At 30.2% G+C, this 11,129-nt stretch overlaps 1 protein-coding gene across 3 annotated transcripts; it reads left to right on the forward strand.

Annotated features, from left to right (window-relative positions):
- The first annotated feature begins 4,836 nt into the window (after positions 1–4,836).
- LOC141660241 (3-hydroxyisobutyryl-CoA hydrolase-like protein 1, mitochondrial) lies at positions 4,837–10,833 on the forward strand. Of its 3 annotated transcripts, XR_012549870.1 has the most exons (15): positions 4,837–5,062; positions 5,171–5,251; positions 5,868–5,936; positions 6,019–6,082; positions 6,922–7,001; positions 7,163–7,246; positions 7,582–7,666; positions 8,414–8,499; positions 8,583–8,704; positions 8,994–9,054; positions 9,888–9,986; positions 10,073–10,174; positions 10,270–10,311; positions 10,466–10,720; positions 10,767–10,833. XR_012549870.1 is itself a non-coding variant. In XM_074467210.1 (14 exons), exons 1-14 carry the CDS (start codon positions 4,922–4,924, stop codon positions 10,586–10,588), a joined length of 1,239 nt encoding a protein of 412 aa, XP_074323311.1. In that variant the 5' UTR covers positions 4,837–4,921; the 3' UTR covers positions 10,589–10,833. The 3 variants fall into 3 exon arrangements, 2 of the variants coding, with proteins under 2 accessions (XP_074323311.1, XP_074323319.1); XM_074467210.1 differs by having other exon boundaries at positions 10,466–10,833; XM_074467218.1 differs by having other exon boundaries at positions 4,930–5,062; positions 5,876–5,936; positions 10,466–10,833.
- Positions 10,834–11,129: the final 296 nt, after the last annotated feature.

Genomic DNA, 11,129 nt, shown 5'->3' on the forward strand with positions numbered 1-11,129 from the left:
TGAATTCTGTTAAACACAATATCTACATTTTTTAACTGTTTTGTTCAAATCATAATCCATAAAATTTAAAACCAAGAAAAATCCAAGAAACGCATTCACCCACGTGTTACATTTCATAACATTCAATATCTAACACATCTCCACGATTCCAATTTTGTTCAGATCCTTATTTAGCCTTTTTGACCCTCTAAATTACGTTTTCTTAAAAAACACTAAGGACGAAAGCTGTAAAGAACGAAAAGACCTTTTCGAAAAGTAGAGGATCAACGAATGTTGACTTACGATGAATTTTTTACGAATTTTACAAGACTGCTATTTTTTGTGTATAAAAGCCCCACGAATTTTTATAATAAAAACGAGAAAGCCGAATATGATGTATTTATAACTTAAAAAACCCTGTTTCTTAACCAATAAGTTGTTATTATTAAAATCTAATCCAAATTTTAAGTTCATTAATCTAATTCAATTTTTAAAATTCTTACTCGTCAAATTTCAATCCCTTTTTCTATTATTCTATTATTAATATTATCGTAAAAATTACGGGATATTAGAGCTTGTATCTATCTAATTTAACTGAAGGCACAAATTAAGAAATCTGACGATTTTCGTACATAAGTAATTTAAAATTCAAAAAATAACCAATTTATCATTAAAATGGGTCAAATTTGAACATGATTGAATAGTCCATTAATCTAGAAAAAATGGGTCATGGGTAAATTTACTTATCATTAGTAAATTAAATAGTACAATTTAACATTATATAAATATAAATTTTAGAGTTTAACATTATTAATAAGTTCATAAATAAAAATTATTTGTTGCAAGTCACATCCTTTGAGGTAATTTTATTCTCAATAACACTTCCCCGAAATGTAATTATTATTATTTACTAATTAGCTAATTTGAGTATTGCAAAAAAAAATCGTCAATCTTACCAACTTATCCTAAAATATTCTTCTCATTTAATTTTAAAAATTCAATTTATCGCTATAAATATTTTCAAAATTAAGTTAAGATATTAAATATAAATAACCTATTTAAAATTTACAGCATACAATTTCGATAAATTTTTGAATAATTATTAAGTGAGTTTTAAATTTTGATATTTAAAATATTATTAAGTGAATTTTTGATATATTGAGTTTGTGTGAATTCTGTTAAACACAATATCTACATTTCTTAACTGCTTTGTTCAAACCATAATCTATAAAACTTAAAACCAAGAAAAATCCAAGTCATAGTATTCAATATCTAACACATTTCCATGATTCCAGTTTTGTTCAGATCGTTATTTAGCCTTTTTGACCCTCTAAATTACGTTTTCTTAAAAAACACTAAATTCGAAAGCTGTAAAGAACGAAAAGACCTTTCCGAAAAGTACAAGATCAACGAATGTTGACTTACGATGAATTTTCTACGAATTTTACAAGACTGCTAATTTTTGTGTATAAAAGCCCTACGAATTTTTATAATAAAAACGAGAAATACGAATATAATGTATTTATAACTTAAAAAAACCCTGCTTCTTAACCAATAAGTTGTCCTTATTAAAATCTAATCCAAATTGTAAATTCATTAATTTAATTTAATTTTTAAAATTCTAACTCGTCAAATTTGAATACCTTTTTCTATTATTCTCTTATTAATATTATCATAAAAATTAGAGGATATTAGAGCTTGTATCTATCTAATTCAAGTGAATGCACGAATTAAGAAATCTGACGATTTTCGTACATAACTAATTTAAAATTCAAAAAATAACCAATTTATCATTAGAATGTGTCAAATTTGAACATGATTGAATAGTCCATTAATCTAGAAAAATGTATAAAAAATGGGTCATGGGTAAATTTACTTATCATTAGTAAATTAAATAGTACACTTTAACATTATATAAATATAAATTTTGAGGTTTAACATTATTAATAAATTCGTAAATAAAAAATTATTTTGTGTAAGTCACATCCTTTGAGGTAATTCTATTCTAAATTATACTCCCCGAAAATGTAATTATTTTTATTTACTCATTAGCTAATTTTAGTATTGCAAAAAAAATCGTCAATCTTACCAACTTATCCTAAAATATTTTTCTCATTTAATTTTAAAAATCCAATTTATCGCTATAACTATTTTCAAAATTAAATTAAGATATTAAATATAATTAACCTATTTAAAATTTACAGCATACAATTTCGATAAAATTTTGAATAATTATTAAGTGAGTTTTAAATTTTGATATTTAAAATATTATTAATTGAATTTTTGATATATTTAGTTTGTATGAATTATGTTAGACACAATATCTACATTTCTTAACTGCTTTGTTCAAACCATAATTCATAAAACTTAAAACCCAGAAAAATCCAAGAAACATATTCACCCCCGTGTTACATACCCCGTGTTACATTTCATTGTATTCAATATCTAACACATTTCCATGATTCCAGTTTTGTTCAGATCCTTATTTACCCTTTTTGACCCTCTAAATTACGTTTTCTTAAAAAACACTAAGCACGAAAGCTGTAAAGAACGAAAAAACCTTTCCGAAAAGTACAAGATCAACGAATGTTGACTTACGATGAATTTTTTACGAATTTTACAAGACTGATAATTTTTGTGTATAAAAATCCTACGAATTTTTATAATAAAAACGAGAAAGACGAATATGATGTATTTATAACTTTAAAAAACCATGTTTCTTAACCAATAAGTTGTTCTTATTAAAATCTAATCCGAATTTTAAATTCATTAATCTAATTCAATTTTTAAAATTCTAACTCGTCAAATTTGAATCCCTTTTTCTATTATTCTATTATTAATATTATCATAAAAATTACGGGATATTAGAGCTTGTATCTATCTAATTTAACTGAAGGCACAAATTAAGAAATCTGACGATTTTCGTACATAAGTAATTTAAAATTCAAAAAATAACCAATTTATCATTAGAATGGGTCAAATTTGAACATGATTGAATAGTCCATTATTCTAGAAAAATGTATAAAAAATGGGTCATGGGTAAATTTATTTATCATTAGTAAATTTAATAGTACACTTTAACATTATATAAATATAATTTTAGAGTTTAACATTATTAATAAATTCATAAATAAAAAATTATTTTGTGCAAGTCACATCCTTTGAGGTAATTTTATTCTGAATTATACTTCCCCAAAATGTAATTATTTTTATTTACTTATTAGCTAATTTGAGTATTGCAAAAAAAATCGTCAATCTTACCAACTTATCCTAAAATATTCTTCTCATTTAATTTTAAAAATTCAATTTATTGCTATAAATATTTTCAAAATTAAATTAAGATATTAAATATAATTAACCTATTTAAAATTTACAGCATACAATTTCGATAAACTTTTGAATAATTATTAAGTGAGTTTTAAATTTTGATATTTAAAATATTATTAAGTGAATTTTTGATATATTGAATTCTGTTAAACACAATATCTAGTATCTACATTTCTTAACTGCTTTGTTCAAATAATAATCCATAAAACTTAAAACAAAGAAAAATCCAAGAAACATATTCACCCCCGTGTTACATTTCATAGTATTCAATATCTAACACATTTCCATGATTCCAGTTTTGTTCAGATCGTTATTTAGCCTTTTTGACCCTCTAAATGACGTTTTCTTAAAAAAACACTAAGCACGAAAGTTTTAAAGAACGAAAAGACCTTTCCGAAAAGTTCAAAATCAACGAATGTTGACTTACAATGATTTTTCTACGAATTTTACAAAACTGCTAATTTTTGTGTATAAAAACCCTACGAATTTTTATAATAAAAACGAGTAAGACGAATATGATATATTTATAATTTTAAAAAACCCCATTTCTTAGCCAATAAGTTGTTCTTATTAAAATCTTATCCAAATTTTAAATCCATTAATCTAATTCAATTTTTAAAATTCTAACTCTAGTCAAATTTCAATCCCTTTTTCTATTATTATATTATTAATATTATCATAAAAATATAGGATATTAGAGGTTGTATCTATCTAATTTAACCGAAGGCACAAATTAAGAAATCTGACGATTTTCGTACATAAGTAATTTAAAATTCAAAAAATAACCAATTTATCATTAGAATGGGTCAAATTTGAACATGATTGAATAGTCCATTAATCTAGAAAAATGTATAAAAAATGGGTCATGGGTAAATTTACTTATCATTAGTAAATTAAACAGTACACTTTAACATTATATAAATATAAATTTTAGAGTTTAACAGTATCAATAAATTCGTAAAAAAAAAAATTATTTTGTGCAAGTCACATCCTTTGGGGTAATTTTATTCTGAATTAGGGGTGTTCATGTGGTGCGGTTTGGACTATAAACGCAAACCAAACCGTGGGTGCAAGAATATTATATATATATATTATAATAATATGTGGTGCGGTTTGAATCACGGGAGCTTAGTCCCAAACTACAAATCAAACTGCACCGCACCACGCGGTTTGACAAAAATACAAATCACGATCTCACCACAAAAAATTTAAATCACGCAGCGGTGCGAGCGGTTTATTTACTCATTAGCTAATTTGAGTATTGCAAAAAAAATCGCCAATCTTACCAATTTATCCTAAAATATTCTTCTCATTTAATTTTAAAAATTCAATTTATCGCTATAAATTATTTTAAAAATTAAATTAAGATATTAAATATAGTTATCCTATTTAAGATTTACAGCATACAATTTCGATAAATTTTGAATAATTTTGATTTTCAAATATTTTAATTTCAAAAAGTATCATCCAAAAAAAAGGCACACATGTGACATAACTTATGGTATAAAAGCACCAGTTCAGGGCCAAGTGGGTGTAATATTTAGTTCAGAGCATCATCATCGTACTTGTGTATCAGGAACAAACACTTACAAATACATATGATTGATTGATAAACATGGCATCTTCAGTTTCAGCATTTCTGCGGCGGCGTTGTCGCATGAGCAGGGGAAGTTTAGGCATGATTCAAAGCTTTACTAGAAGTCTCAACTCGCAGACCAAAGCTGCTGCTGTTCTTGATGATCCTGCTCTTAACTATGTGATTTTCCATCTTTTATGTCTTGTTTCGATAATAGTTTTGATGGGTTTTTATTATTTTGATTGCTTATTGTATATTTGTAGTTGAAAATGATGATTGAATTTACAGGTGATTGTTCAAGGAAGTGGGAATTCAAGAACTGCTGTTTTGAATAGACCCTCCACTCTTAATGCCCTTAATACTTCAATGGTCTCTCTCTCTCTCTCTCTCTCTCTCTCTCTCTCTCTCTCTCTCTCTCTCTCTCTCTCCCCCTACCTACCTCTCTCTCTCATTCTCTCTACCTCTCTCTCTCTCCCACCTCTCTCTCCCATCTCTCTGCCTCTGTCTCTCCCCCTCCCTCAACTGGGCCTATTTTATTTTTATGTTACTATCATTGGGCAATTATCTCAATTTAATGTAGCCTAGTTTATATTCGATCATTTGTATGATAGTGGTGGTGAGTAAATGTGTGTGTCTATGTAAATTATATGGATATATTTGTGTTGTTATTTTTAACAAGATTTAGCACTTCATTAGTGATTAAAATACACTAACACTCTTTATTTTTTTAGCATTTTTGGTCCACAAATAGAGGGGATGTTATATTGTAATATCAGTACACATATTGATATTATGGCAGTGTGGATCACCTTTTATTAAATATTTTATTATAACAACTGTGGTGTTTGATTTATTAGATGAATCTGTAGACATATGCTAGCTAAACTCGTGTGGTAAATCTACCCGGTGCTACATTTACATCTTTAGATATGTGAATGCATATGATCAGAAATTTTGCGTTGTTGCTAATTAATTGGCGATTTAGGGGAATAGGTTACAAAAGCTGTATGAAGGTTGGGAAAATGACCCAGATGTTGGTTTGGTGGCCTTAAAGGTAATCTCACAATGGTTGTGTTGTTTATTCTCCATGTCATTATAGTTTAACAACTCTTGGATTATTATCAATCTTTTTAAAGGGCAGCGGCAGGGCTTTTAGTGCTGGCGGTGATATTGTTGGTCTATGGCAGCTTATAAATAAAGGTATGATTTTTTTAGCTCAACACATTGGCCAAAGCTCCAGCTTGAAATGTGTTTTAGTATTTTTGGGAGTTGTTTTCTTGAGTTTCCTTTATCTATACTATTGTAATAAGTAAATGCCTCTGACATATACAGATTGTAATACATTGATGAGTATCTCATGTGAATATCTAAGAAAGCATATGGACACACTTTTTCCCAATAATGCACAGAAAACTTGCTAAATTGTGTCGAGGACCTTTGAACGAAAACCTTTTTAAGTGTAATGAAATTTTGGTACCATTATTACATGTATGCACCTCCTAACATACTTTCATTTTTTTCCCTAGTTTCAAATGTTAGCAGGGGAGCAATATAAAACATGTTCCTTTATATCTGATATTTTATGAAGTTCCCAGCACAGATACATCTAGATGCAACTAAGCTCGGAAACGAGCATCAACTTATAGGAAATGATTATCAACTTATTTGAAATGTCTTCTTGTTATTAACATTCTAGACTTTACATTAAGTAACTTGTGACAAGGTCAGGTACTTGCAGAAACTACATTGCTTAATGATTAGGATATATACGTATTATGTATACACTTAAATGCAATGGTGCTGCTATACCACCTTTATTGCCTTCCTGCTGCTTCTCCACTATTCCATCTCTTTGTTTTAGGACCAAGAATGTTTTCTTGGTTTGGATGTATGTGATGTTCCTAGGTCAAGTTTCTGTACCGAATACAAAAAATATTTCGTTGCTTTACAGTTTCATCAGTATTCTGTTTCTATACAGTTGCTTTTAATATGTTCTTATGAATAATTAAACCCTTTGAACTTGGGTCCAACTTTTACAGGTGATCGTGAGGCCTGCAAAGATTTCTTTTGGACATTATACAGTTTCATATACCTTCTCGGTACATATTTGAAGCCCCATGTGAGTTGTCATTTTGTTTTAACAAGTACAAAGTTATAGTTTTTACTGCTGGATTTATTGTGCTAGTAGCTCTCAGTTGCTTATTTGATCTGGTAATCCTTTTGTATAATGATGAGATAATAAGGAAGATTGCACTCAGGACATTTCTCTAATTAATGCAGGTTGCTCTTTTGAATGGGATTACCATGGGTGGGGGAGCTGGTGTTTCGATTCCAGGGACATTTCGGGTGGCAACTGATAAAACTGTATGAACACACAGAATTAGTTATTCATATTGACCCTTGTTATCTATTTTAGTTTACAGCTTTTAGTATTTAAAATAGGTTACCACAGAAGCATTAAAAATAACGTTAAAGTCATCAATTCCAATCCTTTTACTTTCGGAAAGAACTATCTGTTACAACAAATAAAAATCCATTCTTCATTTATGTTACCTTTTGAACAAATAATAATCATCTTAAACACGTTTTAGTAATAATCATCTGAAGCACTTTCATAAAAAAACTGAAATCATGAATCTTATGTAAAATTAAGAGACCTGTGTGATTTTGAAGACATTATGTATATTTTAATTTGGCAGGTGTTTGCTACACCGGAAACGTTAATTGGTTTTCATCCTGATGCTGGTGCATCCTTTCATCTGTCACATCTTTCTGGTTGTTTAGGTATGTTCTTGCCGTATGCTGTAATTAAGATTTACACAAACATGATAATTTGGAATCCAGAAATTTCAGTTTTCGACAATAGTTTATTCTATGGGACACATTGCTTGGATTTGCATTTCTGTTCAAGCTACTCTTTTACTGAAACATTGTCTACTTTTAATTTCTCGCAACAAATTCTCTTGAATCATGGAATCCAATTTATTGTTGTGATCGAGTTCCATATGCCTACCCTTTTGGAATCGTATATTTAACGTTTCTCTAACATATTCGGAAGCATTAGTTTTGTGGGGTACACTCTTGTTGCAAGTAGAACCTACCCTGGAAGCTTTTTGAGTGTATAGGGTGCATTCAGTAATAGGTATTCCAATAACCATGTGGGACTTTAAGGAATCTTAATTGTGATATTAATGTACAATACCATTACAATCTAGCATACTAAAACGATTCTTGGTGGTCTCTTATATACTTGCAGTTCATTATCCATTAGGCAATTGACCTATTATGATCTCATTTCCCGTTGTCATTAGATTTGTTGTATGTTAGTTATAAGTCGTTTTTCTGGTGCTTGAGGCTATCCCAATTTCAATTGGCTCAAATTTTTAATCTTTTAATCAGACTGTTATTTTATGGAATGGCTACATACTGTGTGAAGTGCATAATCTGAACACAAATATTAATTTAGTTACTAGTTAAGATCTTGCTACCAGTGTTTAATTAGGGATGATTGTTTCTATTTTTCACTCTCAGGGGAGTACTTAGCTTTAACAGGGGACAAGTTGAACGGAGCAGAAATGAGTGCCTGTGGGCTTGCTACACACTATTCCCTCCATGCGGTAAGTTTCAATTAGATCCTATTTTTAATTCTTCTCCACTTCTTTTTAGTGATCTTGGACGAACTCTGTCTGTGTTCAAACAGAAGCTTCCTCTGATTGAAGAACAAATAAGAAACTTAGTTACCGATGACCCGTCTGTTGTTGAGGCTTCTCTGGAAAAGTATAGTGATTTCGTCTGTCCTGATAATATGAGTATAATTCAAAGGTATACCATATGTGTTTACCTTTTTTGTAACAAAAGTATATTGTTTGTGCGTGTGTGTGTGCGTGTGACTGCGTTTTTGTTTCTTATTGTTGCAATTTAGTGCACTCTATTTTTAAGTTATGGATTCAATAAAAAAGATTATTAATATATTATTGTCAGTTCGTGGGACATCTTTGTAGTATGAAACATCACACTGATATGTTGCTATTTACAATTTTAAAGATTTCCGAGATAGCATGGATTACTGGCTACGTGCTGACATAATATTGCATGTTACTGGTTTGTTCAGGACAGAAACAATTGATAGGTGTTTTGGCCATGAAACAGTTGAGGAAATCATTGATTCTCTGGTAAGCATAAACAAGTCTTCTTTAATCTTTACAATTCAAGTTTTAAACAAGTTAAACCGAGAAAGTGTAGTTTGGTTGGAGTTCTAAATTAATGTAATATCATTCTAGGTTACAAACCATGATTTCTGGCCTTAGATCCCGGCAGCATTAATTATTCACCATTACTTACTTTAAGAGCAAACCGAGTACATATGTGTAGCGTATATAGTAGTTTTGTAACTTACCATTTATAAATGAATTATGCTTTTGATCATGGTTTAGGCAAAGTATTTCAACAATGGAGCTTACATGCCTTAATAGTTAATACTTAATAGTGTTAGTGCGGTTATATAAAATTTGCAGTTAGGAGGTGGATTAATAATTCACATGATTGTAATGTTGAATATGTTCATAGAACTTCTCAATTCTGGCAAGATTGGGCTGCACACATTGTAGTCAAAGTGGCACTATTTCTATTTCTTTCTACTTGGGAAACGAAGGGATTGAGCTTTAGTTTAAGATGTACCCATAAATATTGTTTATACATATTTCTCATCAATAGAAAGGGTATAGTGCATGTTAAATTTCAGTTCATCATAAATAATGAAACAAGGAGCTTGAACCTGTTGGTAGATTTTAACATATTGAGTTGTAACGAAGTCTCCTGTTGTTTTCAATTTTGAAAATTCCATTAGCTAGGATCAAATGTTGGTTCTTAAAACTGTTGTACCTCTGCAACTGGCTCTATGAACGTGGATACTTTCTGTTGATCTACCTTTGTAGCAATATTTTTTGTTATTAGCTATCAAAGATCTTAAATTTTTAGCTTTTGTGTGTGTGCGTATATATTTTAGGAAGTTGAGGCAGCAAGCACAAGAGATCCATGGTGCATTTCAACCTTAAAGAGACTTCATGATGCATCACCACTGAGCTTAAAAGTCGCCCTGCGATCGGTATTTTTCTCAGTATATTTTACTTTTTTCTTTTGAAGAAATTATCAATATTTTCATAGGTTAACTCCCCGTTATAAATGGCTCAGATACGAGAAGGAAGATTTCAGACTCTTGATCAGTGCCTTATTCGTGAATATCGTATGTCTTTACAAGGAATCTCCAAGCAGATTACGAATGATTTCTGTGAGGTAGAATATCTGATATTAGCATTTTGTTGGGTGAATTAATGTATTTTCTCTTTGTTCAAAGATTCACCTCTGTGGATCATGATTTTTCTCTTCAGGGAGTTCGGGCACGAATGGTGGATAAAGATTTTGCGCCGAAGGTAATATGTTATTTAAAAACACTAGTAATTCTTACGAGCTTGAACTCTATTCGACCACAGTGGAAGCCCTACAATTTAAATGTAGGCATCATCAACTGTGAGAAAGTCTTCTGTTAATGATGCTAAATGCTAATATATATTCGAAATTATGCAGTGGGATCCTCCAAGCTTAGAACAAGTTTCAAAAGACATGGTGGATCAGTACTTTTCTCCCCTTAACGAAAACCTTGGGCCTGAACTGGAGCTACCTACCATGCAGCGAGAAGCGTTTAGATAGGATCCGGATAAATAGTCAGTTTTCTAAAGTCTATCGTTGCATCAAAGGTCCCCCAATGAAGAATTTGCAGATAACAGAAAATTTCATGTTGAGGGTTTTGATCTTTGGTTAGTTCATATGTTGTAGCAGTAGGTTTGGACTAATTCAGTATGTGTTATGTAATGTACATTTGCAGTAGGTTTGTAAGTCTGTAAGATTCTGGACATTAAAAAAACAAGTTTTTATCTACCTAGATAATTATATTATGAGATTTGTCAGATGATGCAGTACTGAGTAAAAACAGAGAACTGTGATATGTATTTTTAGTTCCCATCAACTTTTTCTTAAACAGATTAGTTGAAGGTTGCTGTTGCATTTGGAAAACACTACTGCTAAGCCCTGTTATGGAAATCGGCCGATTTTTCAAAAATCGCCGATAAATCGCTTAAAAAATAGGTCAAAAATGTTTGTCCGATTTGACCAATTTCCAATAAATCGCAAATCGGTACCTCAACCGAATATTTCCGATTACAGTACTAAGTGAAAAAGAACTGACGTAATT

The sequence above is a fragment of the Apium graveolens genome, chromosome 1 (assembly GCF_009905375.1).
Source record: "Apium graveolens cultivar Ventura chromosome 1, ASM990537v1, whole genome shotgun sequence".
NCBI lineage: Eukaryota > Viridiplantae > Streptophyta > Magnoliopsida > Apiales > Apiaceae > Apium > Apium graveolens.